This window comes from Eretmochelys imbricata, chromosome 2, assembly GCF_965152235.1.
Source record: "Eretmochelys imbricata isolate rEreImb1 chromosome 2, rEreImb1.hap1, whole genome shotgun sequence".
Classification (NCBI taxonomy): domain Eukaryota; kingdom Metazoa; phylum Chordata; order Testudines; family Cheloniidae; genus Eretmochelys; species Eretmochelys imbricata.
In genome coordinates this window covers 177,602,150-177,624,973 of record NC_135573.1, presented here as the reverse complement: position 1 = coordinate 177,624,973, position 22,824 = coordinate 177,602,150, and the positions used below count along the sequence as shown (strand labels likewise).

General features: G+C 39.8%; 1 protein-coding gene and 1 long non-coding RNA gene across 3 annotated transcripts in view; one reads left to right on the top strand and one right to left on the bottom strand.

Moving 5' to 3' along the window:
* Nucleotides 1-15,175, top strand: part of CDK13 (cyclin dependent kinase 13) — a 59,788-nt gene extending 44,613 nt beyond the window's left edge. For both annotated transcript variants that reach the window (XM_077811001.1, XM_077811000.1), the window contains 6 exons: nt 93-170; nt 2,874-2,990; nt 3,819-3,950; nt 4,627-4,832; nt 8,183-8,728; nt 10,080-15,175. In XM_077811001.1, the coding sequence (XP_077667127.1) occupies nt 93-170; nt 2,874-2,990; nt 3,819-3,950; nt 4,627-4,832; nt 8,183-8,728; nt 10,080-10,927 (1,927 nt within the window). In that variant the 3' untranslated portion in view covers nt 10,928-15,175. The remainder of the gene's footprint in view (nt 1-92; nt 171-2,873; nt 2,991-3,818; nt 3,951-4,626; nt 4,833-8,182; nt 8,729-10,079) is intronic.
* LOC144261439 (uncharacterized) lies at nt 61-19,570 on the bottom strand. Its single transcript, XR_013345269.1, has 2 exons — nt 17,533-19,570; nt 61-875 (listed from the first exon to the last, which is right to left on the bottom strand). It is a non-coding gene; the product is annotated as an uncharacterized LOC144261439 (long non-coding RNA).
* Nucleotides 19,571-22,824: the final 3,254 nt, after the last annotated feature.

The following is a 22,824-nucleotide window of genomic DNA, read 5'->3' as shown; positions in this document are numbered from 1 at the left end:
AGTGTTAAGTGTAAATCATGAACCAAAATATATCTCAAATAACATTTATATCAAATGATATTGATGGAATTATATAAAACTTTATTTTACAGCTGTATCCTGGGCGAACTTTTTACTAAAAAACCAATATTTCAAGCAAATCAGGAACTTGCTCAGCTGGAACTAATAAGGTAACTTTTAGATTCCACAGTGTAGTTGGTGCTTTATAAAATCATACACAATACTTTTATTTTTCATGAGCATTCAAAAAAATGGAGTTACAATATTAACATTTAAAAGTTGTCAGAGTTGTTTCTCAGAATAAAAATGGTGGTAGCTTTTGGGGAGATGTAAAACAAACTATTCAGAATTGGAGAAGTGCTTAGTAGCTTTCCATGGCATAAGCAATGCAGTGGTAGGTAGGATTTTTTATAGTGCAGCTGGAGTTACCCCTTACTGAAACCCATCTCACAACGAGGCATTTGACATGCTCACCCTTTTAAGCAGGTGAGACTGCAGCTTCCTTACTCCATTCTCCCATCAGCAGGTTAAAAGGCCAACATGGAGAATAATGAATGACTGTTTTAAAGGGAAAGCTTTGCTCAAGGCTAGGTTCTCTCATACTGCTGGTCCTATGCTGCTTCTTCATTCTCTCACATGTCTGCAACTGGCTTCTGTCTGCTACAGGAAGGAGTGTTTCTGTGCTTTCCCTCATGAGTTACCAGATATCTTGGGGAGGTAAAGGCTTTCTTCACCTTCCCACCCCAATGGATCTTCTCAGGCAGTAGCTGTTTGAATTAGTAGAGTCAGAGCCTCTTTTCTCTATTCAGGTGGCAAATGCTGGCTCCTGCTTCTAATATCATAATCAACCTAGGCAGTGGTATGGAATCTTCTTCCTACAAAAGGAAAAAGAGGATGAGTCAGTGAATTGCTCCTTTACCCTGATCTCTTTTCACAGGAGGTCAAATATTTGATTCTGAAAAGCAATAAGTTACATGGGCTGTAAATGCTATATGTAACATGTAGGAAAGTTGGTCTGTAAAAGTGTAACAACCCTTCAGAAGGAGCAAAACATGGCGATGGTCACCCTGTTGTCATTTTACACTCTCAGAACAAAACTCATGTTGTGTGAATATACGTTTGTTGTTTTTGCTTTAACCACAAGATGGCAGTGTAGCACTTAATTCCAGTTCTGGCTTTCTTTACCAAACTGGACATAGTTTTGTATAGAGTGAGTTGATGTCATTTGTAAAATTTATTCTGATATCAAAAGGACACTGTCAACTAATTGTTCATAGCTTAATTTTTTCTCTTTATTGACGCTGTACATTTAAAAATTTAATACATTATGACTGTTCCCAGCACATTTTAACTGGAACCTAAACCACCTATAGTGGAATAGTTCTTAGTCATATCATTGTCAATTTTTAGCCTGCAAGCCACTTCTAATTAATTCGATGCCTCTACCACCAACATAGGTGACTATCAACATTTTTTTTTTTTTAATTTCTCCCCGTGGTCTTTCCCTCAATATTTCAAGACCACAGATAGACTTGGATCAGGAAAAAGTCTAGAGGAAAAAGTAGCATTGTCTTAACTTCTTTTTCAGAATATGCTTTAGATAGTATAAATAGGCCCAAAGGCGGCACAGTGGTCTAAATATGGTCTATAGATAAGTCTCTAGCTATCTAGAAAATACTTCTAGTCTTCTGGGAATCCAAGGGCCATAAAAGATGGTAGGCTCTTCTGCCCAAGACCACCCTATTTATAGGAAAAACTTGCTGTGGAAGTTGAAAACAAACAAGCAGCATCAACTAGGGATTTATGCAAATTTAGCTTTCTGGCTGCAAGGCCCACAAAACATAAACCCTACTTTTCACACTTAGTGGCCTTGTCTAGACTAGGATGAAAGGGGTACTGTTAAAATATGTTACTAATACCTTCTGACTAACACTTTTGAAAAAGCCTAGTGTAGACGAGGCCCAATGCCTTCAACATGGGCTAAGATTTGTTGAGTTAAAGCCTGAGGAGAGCTTGGGTTTTAACTCCATCAGGTTTGCTTGTATTAAAGTCTACACTGTCTTGTCCACAACAGACTTTTGAAAAATGTGGTGGCTAACACATTGGAACACCCCATCTTTAAATCCTATGCTAGACAAAGCCAGTGGAAGGGACAGACTTGTGCAACCACATGTAGGGAGGTGGGCTGGCTCAGTGACCCTTTCCTTTGGCCAAAAGATGGTTTTAATTTTTTTAATTCAACCCCCAGTCCTTTTTCTTAAATTTAAAAATCAAACACCAAATCTCTGCCACCACCTTTGGTCCTCACAAGGCTCCTTGCCGTTCTTTAGCAGATAACTAAATTCTTAGTCAGCAATGGAGTGTTGTTTACTCCAGTCATTTGTCAGAGTTCCTTTCCACACCAAGAGTAAAAGAGAGAAACGTAATAGATCTAAACTCATCCAAATTCACTCCTGCCCTTTAAATTTCTGTCCTGTCTAGCCATCTGTGAAAGAAACTGACCTTGCATTAGGGTCCATGGGATGCTACCTGAGTATGCTAAGTGGAGTCTTCTATCATTTTCAAGAACACAGTAATTATTTATAAAGAGCCTCTACTCTGGAGAAGTGTGGGGGAGGTAACAGTTTTTCTAGTGGCGTATTCTTTGGCCTCTTAAGAGTGGATATTTACCTACACTTCCTCCCCAACTCTTGAAAAACCTCATAGCCATGGATCACAGGCAGCCTGTGAATATGTCCATGGAGACTAGAATTTGTTTTCTTTGTATTAACAGTGCCTGTGAGTATAAAACTACAACTACACACCTTGTTGTGTTTGATCTCATACATTGATGGTTTTGTTTTGTTTGTTTGTTTTTTGTTTTTGGTGTATAGCCGAATTTGTGGGAGTCCTTGTCCTGCAGTCTGGCCTGATGTAATAAAGTTAGCCTATTTCAACACCATGAAACCAAAGAAGCAGTATCGTCGAAAATTGAGAGAAGAGTTTGCTTTGTAAGGATGGAGCCTTCATTTAACCATCTGTATTCCATTAAGTTTTCTTAGGTCCTTTAAGAATTTCAGTATTTTTCAAAGATTTGTTTCTGGGTTCAGTCAAATGTAGAGAGAAGTGACCTCAAGTTCCTATCCTTCCCTAGATACACACGCCGAGCTGTTATTGTTGTTAGTTAATGGGAGCTGTGTATATGTATCAAGGAAGGGGGAATTGACCCAAATATTTCAGCCACCTGTCAGCTTTGTACTTTGAAAATGGTTGCTCTTTGGCCCTGGATGCACCTGCTCATTGTCCCTATGGCTAAAAGCAGGTCAGGGTACTTAGTCACTTTTAACTGTGATTGCCTAACATTAGGGACTTGTTAGTCATAAATTCAGTATATAAGACTAATTCTCTAAGCCATGTATCCTAAAATAATGCCATTGGAGTTGTCTCGTGCAAATAACAAACATAAAAGTTACGGAAAACATCTGTAAGATTATTTTAAAAACTCCTTCAACTATTTTGGGGTTTAGGAAAATGTATCATCCTGTTTATATTAGTGGAGCCTACTTGTGTAACTTTAAAGCAGTAGAATTATTGTCTGTAGCCCAATTAAAAAGTATAAATGTCTGTGCTAAATTCCAAAGTGTATAGTAATATTAGACCCTTGTTAAAAGGAAAACTTTTAAAACAAATGTATTAATATAAGGCCCAAGTTTTAAATCATACAATTAAACGCTACTTGACAAAATTAAAAAAATACAAGTTTTATAGCACAAAGATGTGGCATCTGAAATAACACAAATATGACACCCCCCCCCCCATTTTTCTCTCCTTCTTGCCAGTATTCCACCAGCTGCATTAGATCTGTTTGATTATATGCTTGCTTTGGACCCTAGCAAGCGTTGCACAGCTGAACAGGCTCTTCAGTGTGAGTTTCTGCGAGATGTGGAACCTGCTAAAATGCCTCCACCAGAGTAAGTTACTTCCTGTGGTAATGTCAGTGCTTACCTGATACAAAATGGGAGCGTGTATTTAATGTTCATTGTGTAGTGGTGAAAACAAAGGCAGTACAAACATAATACCTAATGTGTCAGATATTAGTAACCGTCCCATTAAGAGAACTGCAAAGTTGAGTGGCTCCTGTACTATGAATGAGAACTGTTCCCTAGCTCCGTGTTTGATTTGTTAGTCAGACATTTTGTACATCTTTCCTAGAGTTAGTGACCTTCAAGTGTATTTAGAAGAATGAATGTCTCCAAACAACAAGAGTTTAAAAAAAAAAAAAAAAAGCAAAAGCATTTATTCCCCTATTTTAAAGCAAAAATTCTGGATTACTGTTTAGAGGATTGCAAGTTGCTGAGTTCTTATACTAGAGCACCTTTCCTTTTTGTAAACTCTGTCAATCCAAGTAGACAGCATTGTCATGTTGAGAAACTAAATATTCATTTTGTTTATGAGATGAAGCCAGTTGATAAATAGTTCCATCTAGGAAGCTCTTCTGAGATTATGCTTGCATTACACACTTGTTATGAGTATGGATTCAAAGAATCCCCACAGAGACATCTTTTCAGATCTTATGTTGTATATTGAGCATTTATTTTAATATTTTGTACACAGATAATGCTGAATATTTACCATACTTCTTTACAGCCTTCCTTTGTGGCAAGATTGTCATGAACTGTGGAGTAAGAAACGTAGACGGCAGAAGCAGATGGGAATGACAGATGACACAACAGCAGCTAAAATTCCAAGGAAGGATTTGTCTTTAGGCCTGGATGATAGCAGAACCAACACCCCACAAAGCATGCAGACTTCTTCCAAACTCACAACTCAGGGCAACTCTAGTGTAGCACTTGGTCAGTAATCTTTTTTGTCATTTTTAAATTGTCTGTTACTTGCTCACTATGCATCTAGAAATGTAGATGTCAGCACTTTCAGTTCTTAGAATTCTTAAGAGAAACAAAATAGTGTAAATTTTAAAAATGCTAAAGATTTATCTTGTCCTTAGTAGTAATAGTAGTCAGGCATTCCCAATATGACTCACATAATGAGTTTTCACCTTGACCAACGTCAAAGCTTTTAAATATCTTGACCTGCCTGGTAGTAATTTTAATTTTCGGGGTGGTGGGGAGGGGGTCTGTTGTCCACCTCAAGGTTTCTTATAACCCTGCCCATAAGCAGGTGCTCTAACTCATAATGTACAGCTCTTCATAGTCTAGAGCAACCTCACTGATCATGACATAAATTGAAGGGAGAGGGTTTCATGTCAAACATAATCTTCACAACAAATAGATTCCTCTTCCATGTTACATAATCTTCCCTCTCCCAAGTATATCTGCTTTAGCAAATCTCTTCTAACTGGTAATGCTGAACTGAGATACTAGCTAATGAGGGAGCTCTTATAACAAGAGAATTAGTGAGCTACTTATACAGTATTCCCAGCCCCACCCATTAAAGCAGAAAACCAAGCCTAGAGTGTCTTGCTTGGTGATACAAAAACCTGCTTAGAAGCTACTAGAAAGAAAATGTTAATTTATAACCATAATCAAATGGGGTGTCTCGTTATGCAGGAGTTGGTACTACTGGCCTTACTATAAGCAAGGTGTTTTTTAACTTGCATTCTGAAATACAGATTCTGTACTGTGTGTGTGTAGGGCCGCTGACAAAGGAACAGACAAGAGTTTGACATATAGACAGCTTTATGATGCGGCAAGCGAGTATAAAATATAGTGTCACTAAAGTGGGAGCTGCAAGAATTGAAAGAGCAAATGTGTAGTGCATTCATTTAAATTCTGTATGGACAGTAATAATCTCAAATCCACTCTCCAACAGTAGACCATAGCTCCAAGTATATGTTGCAGAGATGTACTGATATAGTTCTCATGACCCATATAGTTTACCACCTCTTGCTCCTGATCATCCTGTTTTTCATTGTAATCCAGCAGTCTATTCCTGCCACTCTTTTGCAACAGTAGCCTCAAGTCTTGGCAAGACTTTTAAACTCTGCTTATCCCCTAAAAATTTTATCCAATGCTGAAGATTAGCAAAATGTATTAGAGTCCCAGTGGTTGGAGTTATTTTCTTTATGCTGTTATAACACTTGGTCACCTCATAGAGTACTAACTGTATTAATCATTACTAATACAGTATTAATAGTACATATCGAATACCAAATTAACCAAAGAATTCAAAAAATTATTATTCAGCCCCATGTCATTCGTGGCACACGTGTAAGTATAGAAGAAAATATACTTCTCCAGGGTGGAGAAAGCAAGGTTTTAGTGTGTGGGGGAGTAGACACAGTATTGTATAAAATTGAAAATGTCTGTGTTTATGTTCTAAGATTCAGGAGTGTGTCCATGCTGAATGATCAAATACACAAGGCCATGGGGCAAACAAGTGCAGGCTTTATCCAGATTTAAATGAACTAAATCATTGCACGTATGACAATGCACAAAGCACTAATATTTTTCATTTTGGGTAAAAAATAATTTGTCCTGGATTATTTGCTACTGTTCTGGTTCTTATGTGAAGCTCTTGTCATTACATTTTATAACTTAACAGTGTGTGTGGAGCTCACTTATGATTTCCACCAAGAATTTGAATTCCCCTATGATATGGATAACTTCTAAAATTTTGGGGTGTGTAGAAAGATGCTGCACTTTTCTTTGTCTCCATTCATATTGTCTGCTGGATTTTCAGTTTTGGATTCTGAGAAATATCTTCTGTTCCTGGTTCTTGAACATACCATTTTCAGATGTCACGTAATTTGCAGCAGGATTGACGTCTGTTATGTGGCTAATTAATACATCAAGAGAATGCAGTGCAAAGCGTCTGAGAGAGTAGAGTTCTGTGCATTGCCAAATAAAAATAAGTTAATTGTTTTTGAATTCCCACTGTCTTCACTACATTTTAGCTGGTAGCACCACAGCGCAAATCAATAAGGAGGCTGATTTAATTTTGCAACAACTATCTGCTCACAACTGTGTCCACTTCAGTGATGAATCAAATGCCAAGGACAGAAAGTTTTAAAAATTCCAGCTTTCCAGGCATTCATTAGATGCTGCCAGAAGTTATATTACATTGGTAGCCTTCTAGTTTCACATGTGAAAGTTCAATTTTGACATTGGATATTTGATATCAACCTGACAGAGGCACTGTTTGTATAAATAGGAAGACGTGATGCCTTTGCTTCATTTTTCTATAAAGAAAGAAATTTCCCCATTATAATTAAATAAGATGTTATCCAAGGCTTTTATTGTGTTCACCAACTGGCAGATCTGGAATTGAAATTCTAATTATTAGAATTTTGTGGCATTCCCAATTAACAACAGTTTCTTTTCTCTTACCAGTCATGCTGCTAGGTATATGTGCTCTTTCATGATGAATCTGTAGGTACACCTTGAATAAGGGATCCTGTTCCATTCCTGCTTCATATTTGAGTGTACCCTTGATCTGTTCTGTCTGTTTAAAGTTCATAAGTCTCGTAACACAAATAAGAAGCCTCACCATAAAGTGCCTTTGTGGGTTCTTTTAAACTTAGACTACTTTCTCCAGCTCTTTAAAGCTAGCACTAAGTGACTTAAAACCCATGCTCCTGCTCTCATGTGGCTGTCTCCCGACACCTCTGAAATCAACAGAACAGTCTTCTATCTTACTCAGCACTTTACTTGTCCTTCTCAGTAGTTTTGCACTTATGCCATTACCTTCAGATAGCTCATTAGCTTCAGGGTCAGTTCGTCTGGTCACCTTAGCAGGTGTCACAGCATACAAATTAAGCATCTGGAGGGTCAGGGTATGACTGGAAATGTGTTTTGCAGTTGGCCACTTTTTAAGCAAAGGGATGTAATATGTCAAAGATAGGAGACTTTGTGGTGACTGGAAATCTTACAGCTGTCTAAGGCAGGTGGCCTTAAACCCTGGCTTCATTGTATTGTGGAAAATTGAGCTCAAACATGATGTTTCTCGTCTGTCTTAGTGTGTGGGTGTGCCCTTTGTAAGTCATATTCTCTGTATTGGATCATGCTATTTGATTTCCTATTAATACTCTTCCAAATGTAATTAATTTGTAAAAGCATTCCATTTCTGTATTGTCAGAAACCTGTACTTTGCCAAGAATATCAGCCATGGGCTATTAAGCTTGATTTGGAGCCTCTGAAATATGACAGTTCTAAATAACGCTTTTAAAACTCCTTTTTGTCTTTAGTGAAAACAAGCACTGGACAGCAGTTAAACCAGAATGAAGTGGCAATCCTGCTAAATCTTCTACAGTCTAAATCAAGTGTTAGTATGGCACATTTTGCCGAAGTGTTGAATATTAAGATAAACGCAGAGACTCAGCAGCAACTAGATAAAATAAACATTCCTGCTGGTATTTTGGCAGCAGGTGAAAACCAGCCAGAGCAACAGCCGCCTCCACCACCACCAGAACAGGAGCCTTTACAACAGCCAGCAGTCACTCAGCCAGCTTTACCACCTGCTCAGCTGACACAGCCTAAAATTGAGACTGATGCTGCCCAGGCAGCTGTGCAGAGTGCATTTGCTGTTTTGTTGTCTCAGTTATTAAAGACTCAGCAAACAAAGCAAAAAGATCTTGTACTAGAGGAGAAGGAGAATGGATCAGGAAATGAAATGTCGTTACAACTCAGGCAGCCTCCGGAGCCCCGCACTCCTGCATCGGATAACCAGGAGGACACGGAATCTCCACCATCTGTTTACCCACATCTGATCAAATCATTATACTCATGTGCAGGTACTTACAGTTTTTAATGTTGATAAGTAGATATCTTGACCCCCAGAGAGAGTGACTTGGAGATAAACAGCTAACAACATGCTTTGTACCCCGTGTATGCATGGTTACTCCATATCCATTAGCAAAACATGCACAGGAGTAATGACAATGAGGACGTGAGAAGTAATTTCATTTCCTTTTTGTCACTATCTTTAAAAAAAAAAAAAACCCTTTCATCGTTAAATGTGACTGATTTTATTATACTGTACGTATACAGCTTACTCTAAGGTTGGTAGACATGCAGTTATACTGACACTGTGTTGTTGTTTGTGTTATTATGGTAGCACCTCGATACCCCAGTCAGAGTTGGGGTCTCATTGTATTAGGTGCTGTACAAACAGTTTAAAAAAAACAAACAAAAACCTCTGCTGAATGTTTACTGTCTAATATACATATACACCTGTTTGCTTTTCTGATGGAAAGTTTGGCAGCATTTCTCAGTGTGAGGAATAACTGGTTTTGACTGGAAAAATAGATGGTCTCCTTTAGTTAATTGTAGATCATTGGTTTACCAACTTTAACAGAGTCCCTTTAAGTAAACTCCTTTTGTTTAATTAACTACAGCATCAAAATTTGTCCATGCCTACTTCCTTTAGTTACCTGACCAGTGTGTGCAAATTTTCCATTTGTGAAATGAATATAGTCAACTTAAAATTTTCATTAAAATTCTGTATGATTTATATTCATACTGTGCACACATGAAATGTTTATCTCATGGAGCTTCTCAAAGTTTAATTCTTCTGTTGAATATCATGAGATTAGTATTTCAGCCATATGGCCTCAGTGCATTTTGGTTTACTTGTTACTAAATGGCATTGGCGGCTCTGTAGAAGAATATTGTGAAGGAATGTAACATCTCTACCATTACCATTTGTAGCAGCCTTTCTGTCCCTTTCCCAAAACCCATCTCCGTATGGGCTTTGGTCCACATCCCTGGTGCACTTTCCTCCTGTTCTGGCATAACATCTGTTGCAACCAAACTCCTCAAGGATACTGTGCAATTCCTCTCCTCCTCCTCCTCACCGTCCCCCGTCTTTAAGTTAGCTGATCAGGTGTGCTTGCAGAAGGATCCTGGAACTCTGTTCTGAAAAACCTTTGAGGGCAGTGTCTTTTTGCTTCTCTAAAATGTCTTTTCTCAGATGCTCTTAAACTTAATTTTAGTTGGTTAACCTTTATTTTTTGTGAAGAAGTGCATTAGCAAACCTTTGTGATATTTTTGCAAAGTGTTTTTTCCTCCCCTTCTGGTATTGTAATTATTTGTCAAATGTAATTTCAGATCTTGTTCTAAGGCTCTTGTTTTTGATCCATTTAGGTCAAGATGATTTGATTAGACAGCCTGAGCTGAGGCTTCTAAACCTAACACCAGAACAAGAACGCCCTCGCATCTTGCCCCCAGACCAGCGTCCTCCTGAGCCACCAGAACCACCGCCTCTCACGGAAGAAGACGACCTAGATTATCGGACAGAAAACCAGCGTTTGCCTATTTCTAGCTCTTCAGGAACGGATCCTCATGCTGGGGTGAAAGCTGCTCTGCTGCAACTGCTTTCCCAGCATCAGGTTCAGCCAGCTGAGGAACCAGTAACAACTAGTGTGGATTATCAGGCAAGAGACTCCTATGTATCTGACTACAAGGATAACTTTGGATCTTCTTTCTCTTCTGCCCGTTATGGTGGTAGTGATGGAATAGGAAGTGGATCATCTGGGGCACTGGAAAGGAGAAGCTTCATTGGGAATTCAGATATTCAGTCTTTGGATAACTACAGTACTGCTTCATCTCACTCTGGTGGTGCACTACCGCCTCCTGCCTTTTCAGAACCGTTTCCCAGCTCAGTAACTGGTTATGGAGACATTTACCTCAACACTGGTCCCCTGTTGTTTAGTGGAGATAAAGACCATAGATTTGAATATAGCCATGGCCCTATTGCAGTTCTGGGAAACAGTGGTGACACTTCCACAGGGTCAGAAAGTACTCATTCTTTGTCCACAAAGATGCACAACTATAGTTATGGAAGTAATTTACAAGAAAACCCTAGTGGCATTAGCCACATGCATGGACAAACTTGGACTTCTTCAGCCCAAGGACCTGGATATTCCCAAGGATACAGGGGACACATTAGCACATCAACAGTCAGAGGGCGAGGCAGAGGATTACCATACTGAGTATCTGTTTTTCCTCAGGCACATCGTTTTTATCTGGAAAGACTTTTTTTCTAGCTGCAGTTTAAAGCAGCAATCCAACAGACTTGAATAATGTTAATTCAACAGCTTTATTTTTATGTGGAAAAGGGTCTTGCATACAGTAGGAAAATTTAAACTGCTTAAAACTCATGCTGTCTGGAAACTAGATCAATTGATTGTACATGTTCACAAATTCTAGTTATGAATTTTATTTTGTATTTTGGCAGTTTTAAGTGGATGCTAAATTTAGGGACATCAGCTTTTTATGGCACTCTTTCAGATCTTCTGAACTATGCACATTTGTGCTTTTTTTTGTAAGTTTGGACCAACTTTTATGTAAAAAATTTTACAACAATCAAAGCAGGGCACTGATTTATTTGGTATTTTTCTTTTTACAAAACTACCTTTAGTCAAAGGTCACTGTCAGTCTTTGCACTGCTTTCAGTGTTATTGTGGAAGGTGTACTTTGTGCTCATTTCAGATAATAAAACACAACCTTTCTCTTGATGCAACAATTTTATAAATATTTGGTCAATGTTATTTTTTTCCTTTTTAAAAAAAAAAAAAGATGGTGTAGTAAAATGTGTCCTCATCTCCCAGACGTTTGTACAAAAACTGTTTTACTTGAATGGTAAGTGCCTTAACATGTAAGTTTAAGGTCTGCAAAAATTCTCTACATTTTTCTTATAAAGGAAATTCCCTTTCTTTAAAGTTATTTTGTAGCTTGATTCAAAGATTAATACTTAACTATAGATACACTACATTAAAACACAGATAATTATAGGCAACTTGGATAGAGTGCATTTTAAAGTGGCATATTTGCCATTTATGTCCGCTAAGCCAGTTTAGTAGGTATACGAAGTTAATTGAAATGACCTTCCCCATACTGAATTTACTGAGAGAATGTTAATGTGAATACATTAAAGAAAGGTAGGTTTCCCTCAACTTTCTTCTAAAAGCTGTATTCCCTTCTGTAGGCCCTCTGCCAAATAAGGTCTACTTTATACTGAGCTATTGGATGGTAAAATAGACTTTAAATGAGATCAGTCTTTTTCTTCAGTGTCAGCTTTCCACACAAAACTCATGAACTGTCTCCTCTTTTTACCACATATAAAAGCATTATGGAAAGCCTCCGAGGTTAAAGACCAGTATTTAATGCAGTTCAAATTTTCTGGAAACTGGGATTGTGCCAATTAATCCCTTCTATATTCAGCTATTCCATGGATCATTGTAATACTCGATTGAATCTGTCTTTGAACAACAACAAAAATTACTGTAGCTAAAATTGCTACCAGAAACCACCACTCCAGTTTTATATTAGTTATACTTTCCAGCATGTTTTCCTCTGAGAACAGCAGTCTCTCTCTCCTGCAGAGAGGGGATATGGCTATATTTTCCATGTACTGAAAAGAATGTTTAATAGCCCATATTGGAAACAATTTTCCAACTGATTATCCAGTTGATAAATTGATACATTATGTAACAGTGTTTAATTACTTTTTAAAAGGTAAAATTTCTACCTACACTATTACCAGATTAGTCATGTCAGCGACTTCTTGGATTTTCAGATTAGAAGCCAAAGTTGTCTATTTCATTTAAAATTCTGGTTCTAATTTATGACTAATTACTGCAGCATAGGGTGTGAAGAACATTAAAATGTAGCTAAATAGTGTTCAGGTATCTGCAGTTGTATCATGGTGAGTCTCATCTCTTTAGGCTTCCCTATAAATCTCATAGTTATCCCAGTTCTCATCAGCCACACTAGAGAATCCTACTGTCTGAAAATAAAAGCAGCTAAGCTGGAAACAAATATTTGTGACCTGAATAGCCTGTGTTTAAAAGAAATTAAACACTTTATGTAAAATGATACTGTGTTTGAATAGTTTTCTTGAGTTAAACACATCTTAGTATTTTTTGCAGGGGAGAATAAATGCAAGCAGAATAGTGTTAGAATTGTCATTTATGACTGGACAGTATTCAGCTATAATGTCTTACCATTTTTTTAAAAGTATGCTCAGATAAAACAAAAGCCAGGCTCAACAATAAAAATCTAGCCAAAGACTTTCAACCACATACAACCTTTGTGGCAAGAAATGCATGGTCAAATATTAATGTGTACTGCACTTCCAAAAATAAAGCCTTGTGAGACTTCACTAAGAAGCAGGTAAGTCCAAATGAAAAATAGATGATAAAGAACAAATCGGGAATAAGTGATTTTGACTTTCAACAATAAAATGTGAGGACAAAATCATACCTCTTACAGCTTCTTGCATAGAGGTAAACTTTCAAGTCAGACGATGCTTATTTCACCTACGTTTCTGTAAAAAGACGCTCGCTCTTGTCTGCATAAATAGCGATAGAGCAGTTTGATTTATGAACTGAAATACTGTGACAATTAAGATGTTCCATGTAGTTAGAAACTTTGGCATGTTGAATGTATTGGTTGATATCAAACATCTGACTAATTTTAGACTTTAATCTTGACTGAATAAGAATAAAAGAGCAATTAGAAAAGGATACAAAGCTGATTGGCAACAGATACATTAAGATTTAGCAAGTCCATTCACATGCCATTGCTGGTATATGTATTGCACAGTGATTTTCTACTAATTTTAGTTTAATACTGGCCTAGCATTTGAAAACCAATGGTCCACACTGTTCAAATATTTCAGAAAGTCAAGCTGAATTACTCAGCCACAATAATTTTGCCTCTTTTAAAACCCAGGCAAGAGATTTCTCCCACTTCCAGCCCTTCTGTGACATTTTGCTACCCTTCAAGGATCAAACGCATTGCAAGGGTCAGAACAATTTTGGGGTATGAGCCCTATGACGCTCCCTTTACAAGCAGCCCAGATAAGGAGGTCATGTCTCCATCAATTCCAGGCTATGACTCAGCCCTCAGAAGGCTGCAAAAAAATGAAGGTAACCCCTGTGGCTGCTCTAAGATGTGCCCAGAGGCCATGCCAGCCCCTAGATGGGACAGAATATGGGAAGTGAAAAAATAGCTTAAAGGTACTTTGCCCCCTTTCCCCTTGGGATTACATCTGTGCTGCACCTCCTAGAAGTACTGCAGAGAATTGGACCAAACATCAAAAAGTGTTTTTCTCTACAATCCAGATTAAAGTAAAGTATTTGATTCTGGACCTACCACGTCAACGTTGAATAGTTAATTTTGAATTAAGTGGTCTCCAACATTACCTGGAGTAAAAAAATTAAAAACACATAATGCAAGTATGACAGGCATCACAATTTGCACTAATAGGATATTACACCGTTTCAGCCAAATGAAAAGAGGAGAGAGACAACATAAAAACAAATTCATGATCCTAGGATAAAGCAATCCTGAGTAGAACAAAGAGCAAAAAACGAACCAAAAACACAAACAAACCCCTACCAAGTAACAAAATGATCTTTAAATGCAAATGTAATTGCTACAAAATTAAACTTACACATTTTAAAAATTGCATATTTATATTTTTCATACCTATTCCATACATATTTAATTACTATTACCTTTATCATCCTAAGCATCAGATGCTTAACGTTAAACAGAGGTGGAAGGAGTTTTAATGTAAACTATTGATGCTTTGAGTTTGCTGTTCCTGCTACATTTATATCAGGAGTTTGTGCCAGTTTGAAGAAAGTTATTAAAGGCCCATCAGTTGCTGAGATTTATAAATAAGCTGTAAAACTAATTTTAAAACTAGCACAGGTAACTTCCATGCAATTGTTGTTCAGGCTAAAACTCCATTAGGTCCCAAACTACAGGATCTGGCCCCATGTTTCATTTCCAGTAGAGGAAATAAATTTCAGCCAAACTTGTTAAATTTTTGTTTTAGATTTAAGGGAAAAATAAACCCCCCGGGGCAAAGGATGAAAAGTCTCAGAATTGAATTATGTTGGTGGAAAAATCTTGGTTAATGCTTATAATTGTTTGAGGCAGTATTAATGTGTTCTCTGCAGTTAAGTATGCCATTCCATAAAAAAAATTGCCAGAAAACTGATTCAGATCTAAACTGTTTCATATTTAAAAATTAAGTGCTGGACTTAAATTCAAACTAATTTTTGCTGAACAAGGTTAAGTACTCTTATCATAGGAATTATTTTAGGGCAACAAAATTTAAAATACTGAAACTGTTACTTCAGCTTACTTATTGTTGATATTTCTTTAAGCCATTTGTATATAAGATGTATTGAGTAGCCTGTAAATAAAATACCATGAGAACTTCAGCCTTTTTATCCTTGTTTTCCCTCCTTGGATATCAAATGGCCTATCAAAAATTATTTTACATTTTCTTATGATGGGGAGTAGGTTGACTCGCCATTCATTTTGGAACCCCACACCTTCAATAACGTTCAGCATATTAAAATCTGTAAGCCAGGCAGTCACCATACTCCATTTGTGTATCTAACATTCATAATTTGTGATCATGGGAATGGAATATTAGTACTGCAGTGCTGATGTCACTAACCCATTGTTCACAGGATACGTAAAACTTCAAAGCCAAGTGAAGTGTCACAACTGCCAGAATAAAGATAAATTAAAAAAAATGAATTTAAATCAGGTTATTTTACATAGTGAAACAGATCAAGAGTCAGTGGGGTCAGGTTAGTAAAAAGGGGAAATTTTTAGTTAGCTGGCCAAATGAGAAGATTGCAGTGTGATTTTTAACAAACCAAGTTCAAATGACATGAAGAGGTCTTGAATTATGGAGGGTTGGACTCTATTGTAGAACAAAGGGATAAATTATTTTACACTTCAAAGCAAGAACATGGGAGAGGAGCACATCTCTTCAGGGAATTAGGTGACTGGAGAACCTGCTGCCTGAGCAGTTAGTTGCTCTCCTGGAAAGTGGGATATGTAGATCAGTGAGGTATTTTAAGTAAAATACTAGGGATGTCCAAGTAGAGGTGCAGATGAGCTTTTTTTCTAGCCCACTAAAAAGGAGGATCCAGGCATAGGCCAAAAGTGATAAAAGCTCCAAATCAGTAGTCCAGGCTGTTTTTAATTTCTGAATTATTTTCATACCATGGTTGGAGAGAAATGCAGAAATCTGGCATGACTTCTAACAATAGTCCTTTCTACACTAGGATGACTTATGAAAAATATCCACTGTTCACATTTTTAGTGCCATTGCTGTTACCAGCACTAGGACAGCTGCTGCTGCGGCTACAGTGTTAAGGGTTTAGCCTTGCAGCTGTCCACCACTATTCTATCAAAGTTGCTAACACAACTGAAGCTGAACCAATGCAAGGAAATTGAAAAATGGATCAAATGTAGACAGTGTCAACAGGTCCTTGTTAAAGAAAAATCTCTGGGTAAAAAACTTCAACAGCATGACCATCTCTACAGGGTAGCAAGGTAGTCTGTAGACTTTCCTATGTTTCATTTTCCTTCTAAATAAATACTAAGTATAGTTCACTGTATTTAGAAGAAGTACATTCTTTCTCTGGTGAAGTGGGGCACACGATGTACATGCGAGCTAGGCCAGCACACAGGCAGGAAATGTGCGAATACCTGATTTCAGGAAATAGTTGCTACCAACTTTTGTGGAAACCTGGGTCTTCTGTCAAAGATTTAGGCTGTTTCTTCAACTGCTGAATGGAAATTGTACCAAGGCATAGGGGAGAGAAGCAAGCGACAATAAGACTCCGGATTTCAGTACAGAGAACTCAGTGAGTTACAAAGGTTAGTAGTATAACAGGAATGAAATCAGTTGACAAGAAACAAAGGCAAAGTAACTTTACCTATTAACTGAAGCATCGGAGTTTTCAAAGAACCATCATGAACAAGCAAAGTGGGGTTACAGATGCTATTTGTATCTGAACCACATCAGCAACCACACTGATGTGCTTTCATGTATGAGGAACAGTGCCTGCAGCTGTCCAGACACTCATCATTTGAAGCATCTCTAGCAAACCATGAGCTTCTAAGGGTATGGTTACATTACAATGTAAACCTGGACTCAAGCTTGAGCTTAAACCTCCCCTTCTATCTACCTACAATCTCTCAGCCTTGACCTAGGACCCTGTAGAGCTGGAGGGGCCAAGCCATGCCAGGATCCAGGGCTCAAGGCCTATTGAGTTGCAATATCAACAGTCCTGCTTGACTCGTGTCCTGGGAGCTTGTCAAAAGTATCCCAGAATCCCATGGGCCAGCTTCCTTAGGCCTCTATATCCCAAGAATCCTCAATTGACTCCAATGAAAATGTAATCGACCCCTCTTGGTTGGTGAACTGCAGCAGCTGAGTGAGCCAGCATTAACCCTTCCATTGGCTACTGACCAGACAGCTGCGAACACACCATGAGAAAGCTTTCAGCATTTGCAACGAGACTGACAAGCCTTTTTTGCAAAGTCCGTTGCTTCACCGTCATGGAAGCGCAGCCAGATTTTGATGGCTCTCTGGTGGAAAGCCAGTAGAACCATAGTAAGCACGCTAGAATGATCAAGCATTACCAGCAAATAGCGAAGAAGCTGGCAGCATTGCAAATACGTCAGACTTGTAACCAGCGTAGGGAGTGGCTTAAACAGCTCAAGAGTGAGTACAGGAAAACCAGGGATCAGAACCGCACCGTTGGCAACTCACCACAGTTGTGCCCGCTTTATGAGGCGTTTCACCAGGTGCTGGGCACTGCTGAGAACAGAGCCAATGGTGCAGGATGAGCTGGTCAGCTGGGATGGTGCCCTGCTGGCCTCAGAATCCAGAGTGAAGCCAGCAAAGTGACGCTGTTGCTGAAAAGGGTCCTGTGGGAGGTTCTGCAACAGGAACAGCAGCATGTCCTAGGGCCATACTCGGAGGAGCTGTTGGATGCCTTGCCACCAAGGAACAGCCCGCCTTGGAGCCTGCAGCGGACACAGGTCAGAAGCTACACCAGAGCTTGGTAAGTTTCTGACTCCATTTAATACAGTAATGGGATGGATTTCCATTCTGTGAACCAATGCAAAAGTTCTTAGAAGTCTTGGCTAGAAGCATGTATCCACTAACAGCAGATTGTATCCCAGGGGCATGATCCCCCACCCTCCTCTAACATGGAGTTCCAAATGGCAACAGGGAAATACAAACAGCAAAAATACCTTGAAAGCGAAAAGGCAGATTTTTGCTAGGCCACTCCTGCATCTTAAAAATACTACCCTTCCACTGCCATTCCCGTAAGTTTGCCACTCTGTAACCACTCAGCAGTGTAATGAGCCACCTGGAAACAGTGAACCGTGCACGAGCAGGTAGAAATAGGTTCCATTCATAAATCTAGTCCATTTCAGATAAAGGTAGTCCAGGCAGTCTACAGACAGGTTACAACAGAATTTGTCTCAAATACGGCTGGGGTTTGAAAATGCTTCCAGAAATGTGCAGGGTGAGGGGGAAAGGCCCGGGAGTGGAGTTACATGTGTTTGCATGCAATCATAACTGGTTCAGCCAGGTGGAACCTAACACAAAATCCTGTTGATTCCCGCATGAAGTCTGACCCAATCCCAGATGCTGATAGATGCAAACTCCTCCTGCAGCATGAACTCCAGATAAGTAGTCACATTTTGGGGAAGGGCGTACGTTCCAGGGCCACTTTGGTAGGTATCCAGGCCTTTCCACCCAGATGTACTGTTCAGTCACTATGCATTTGAATACGCTGGCTGCATACACTGCAATTTTCTCACTAGCAGGTTGAAATAACATCTTTTGCCAGTCGGGTACCACAAGCCTGAAATGATTGGAAAAGCCTTTGTAACATGACCACTGACTGCCCACCTCCCATCCCCAGCACAAGTAGTTTTGCAATTTTTAGAAAACAAAAACCACAGTTTTGAATTTACAACTTACCATTGCCTCTGCACCTCTGTTGCTGCGATTAACCACGCTGTGTCCAAGAAGCTTCTGTGGTCTGAAGCATCCCTCTCACAACATATTGAGGTTCAGTTTGGAAAAGTAACATTTGATGTCCTTGAAGTTCCACCAGGATTTTTTTCTGTGCTCCTGCACTGGGCTATTTGAACCAACAACTCTGTGTCTTGTCCTATTCCAGGCCCCTCGACCTCTAGTGGCTGCTGTACTGCCACAGGTCAGTACAAGCCTGGCTCAGCGTAGCTTTACAGATTGTTCCAAGAGGAAGTGTTTCCGTGATCAGCCTATAGTTGAGGTCTGGCCGGGGCCACCAATCAGGTCCAGTACCAAAGATAGAGGGACGTATGGCTCAAGGAAAGGTGGAGGCTGGCTGTGGGGCTTGAGGACCGGCACTTGCTTTGCAGTTTCTGGAACAGGAATGGCAGCTAAGTGAGGAGGCCAAACCTCAGCAGAGAGAGCTGTTTGAGCAGCTGATCTCAATAATGACTGCAAGAGTACTGGCTTTTGCTGCATCATTTTTTGTCCCCTGTAACTGATGTTAGTGTAGTAATGACAGCTGGCCTGCCTGGCAATGGGGGAACGTTGTACTTTAAAAAGACGTTTATAAATAAAGCTTTTTTTGTCCCCAAGAAAGTTCATTGCTATCACTGTGTGACATCATTCAATGTGTATTTAAAAGGATAATGGTAACCACATGATCAGGGACATCTAGGAATTAATAAGCAAACACCATTCCTCCATACAGTTAGGTACATTGACTCACACACACTTCAATCACAATATGGATTCATATAAGGAAATCAATTCATGATGATCAATCACCCCCTGCCCCCATTTTGTAAGTGGTCATGTCATTCATAAGTACATAAAGGCATGGCACTCAAGCCCCTATCCCTCCCCAAGCACTGAACCTCCACCCCAAATCAATGAGCCCCACCTTCCATTGGGCCAAGCAAGTCCATAATGAGGGAGCACAGAACATCCCTGACTTCCATTGCCTGGGTGCATCCAGTTCCAGCAATGGTAGGGCCCTTTCTGGCTGAGTCTACTGGTTCAGTGGCCCCTCACTGTCAGGTCCACAGAAGAAAAGTCTCACAAAGCTTGTGAAGAGCGCAGTAATGTGCACAGCATTGCTGACCCTGGCATGCAAACAGGTCTGTAGACATTGCCAACAGGACTTCAATGTGCTAAAAACGTTTCAACAACCATTCTACACCTGCTGAGAGTGTATTAAACCTTTTGCCAGGGCTTCTTAAGGTTCATATATCAAGGCAAACGGGGGCAGGCGGTGGCCCCTAGAATAATGGTGGGGATGGTAATGTCATTTGGTGGGAATAGTGTCCCAGCCTATCCATGAATGTAGATTCCTAATCAGCAAAAAGCCCTTCCAACATGAAATTTCCAATGCAGCCCATACAGATGTTCATAAATCAGCCTCTGTGGTCCATTAGGGCCCACATAACAATGGATAGTACCCTTTGTGGTTTACTCATGTGCTCCTTGAGGAGGGTAAACTATGGGCACGAGTCCCATCAATGGCCCGAATGCAGTTTGGAAACTCCATTCTCTCAAAGCCAGCCAGCCATTACTTCAGGAATATCTATTAAGCCCACCACTTTGGGTAAACCACATGCCTGATTGCCTCAGAAACCTCTGCCAACACTCTACCCACAGTCTATTTCCCAATACCAAACTGGTTGGCAAAGCCCTGTAGCAGTCTGGGATAGTCAGCTTCCAGAGGCCTATAGCAATCCACTTCTGGAATAGCATGGGTGCCTTCATGTACCTCTTTGCACTGGAGGGCCTGGACAAGCTGCTCACAAAGCTCCAGAAATGTAGCTTTCTTCATGCCAAAGTTCTGTGCCCATTGTTTGTCATCCACATGATGCTATGGGCCTATTTGTGCTTGTTGTCCTGCTCCAAAAAGAGTTGGCCTACATAGGGAGCATCAGCAGCTAGAGTGAGTGTAAGGAGCAGCATCAGCCAGTTTGAGTCTGCCATGCCTGGGTACTTGTGGCGCTGTTGCCTCCTTTTCCTCCTGCTCCATCATAAACGCAGTCAGGTGCCTTTTGGTGGGTCAGAAAACACAGCTGAAATGTCCACCAGCATCTCATGAAGCTTTGCCTGTTCCCCCACACAGGAGTGAAAGCGCAAGCAACAAAAGTTCTTCAAATGGTGCCTCCTCCATGTTGCTGTCTCTGGTAGTTGGAGTGAACATACCAAAATGACTGCTCAGTAGGCTGTGTGGCAGGCTGTTCAAACTTCCTCTGGTGTCCAGGGTGGATAGTCAAGTTTTCCCGCAATTCACTACAGTCAAAAGGCTGGAGCGGCTACAACATGAGAGGGTGTTAGGGAGTCTGGGACATAGCTGGTTTGACTCAGGTCTGCGTGCTGCTGTGTGGACATTGTAGCCCCAGGATCAAACCCAGGTTAGAAAATTCTTAATGTAGGGTTAACAATCAGTGTAGATGCTCAAGCCCTGGATTCTGTAACTCAGGGTCAGCTGACTCAAGTCCCACTAACACTGAGCTAATATTGCAGTGTAGACATACCCTAGAATTCTACATTTACCTTGGCCAGAACACATTTAAAATTTAGACTTTTTCCTCCATGCAGACTTTCTGGCAGCTACAAGAAGTATGTGGGAAGATAACTTCCCCCTCCAACTGCACCTACTGGAAGAAGAGCAGCACCGCCTACACTTCAAAGCTGAAATGTCGGTGCTGCTGTTTCATACAGTCTGAGCGGTTGTGATGTTGAAATTCATTAATTCACTTCTCATGACTGCTCAGTTCAGGCTTTTTGTAGCCGCCAGTTTAGGGAACCCTGAGGCTATAAGATGCATCTCAGTATGTGAAGTAGTGGGAAATAGTCAAGGCACACATGACAAAGCTAGCTAAACTCTGCATGAACAATTCCTGTAGGTGTCAGGGATTGCATGGAGGGCTTAGTGCTGTTTCATTGCAGGATGACCCTATGCAGTGCTCAGCCTAATGGGTCATTAGATGAATGAGCGAATCTTTCGTGAAGAAAATATTTTTAAATATATCAAAACATAGAGAGTAGAAGAAGCTTTAATGTGCAGTAAACAAAGTAACTTTTTAACTCTAATCTTAGAGTTGGTGTCCTCTGCCTCAAATTTACTGCATTCATACAGTAAAAAAATGGCTTTTCTAATGGCCAGTTTTGCAAACTCAACCTGGGACCTGAGAAACAAGTTTCTGTTCATGTATAATTATACATCGTGGATTCTGAAGGAAAAATTCTGTCCTCAGTATAATTGGGGGTAGAATTTGGCCTAGAATTGGAACTTAACTAACCGTTCTGCTGATGTCTGAGCCTCTGATGCCATCTCTCTCTCACACACTCAGAATAAAAATGTATTAACACTAGATTTTTATTCTTCGTGTGTGTGAGAGAGATATAGGAGCAGCTATGACTATGAATACAAAGTGTGCAGGTCTTGTATAGGAAGAAGCCATTTTTACATAAGTAGAACCTCAATTATATGAGCTTCAATCTTGCAAGCAATTTTACAAATAATTTTTCCCCAATGGAAAAAAAAAATCACAGTGACATGGATGAAGAACAAGTTGACATCCCTCCACATTCCAATGCCTTTCATGCATTTGGAACTGCTTTGCACTGGTTTGAAGGACGAGAACAAAGCGATTCAGTGCACCATTCTGAATCTTTTGCACTCTACCTTCTGTAATCTTGATGTTACATTTTATGAACTCCTTGGTCCCCAAACGGTTTGTAAAATAGGGGTTTTAAGATGTTTTGTGTTATTTCTCCAATGTTCTTTCGCCATGATAAGATCCACTACTTTAGCCATTACTTCTGCATACTCTACTACTTCCACAGTTCTGATGCTTGTTCTAAAATATTTTTCCCACAACAAATACCAACCCCCTTCCCCCCACACTCCCAGCTGCTGGAATGTCAACAGCTCTATGTGTATGTTCCACTTTGTCTCTGCCCTGAGGTTCCTCTGACCTCTCCTTCCAGACAGGATTTTGCTGTGTCTTTCACTCACTTGTG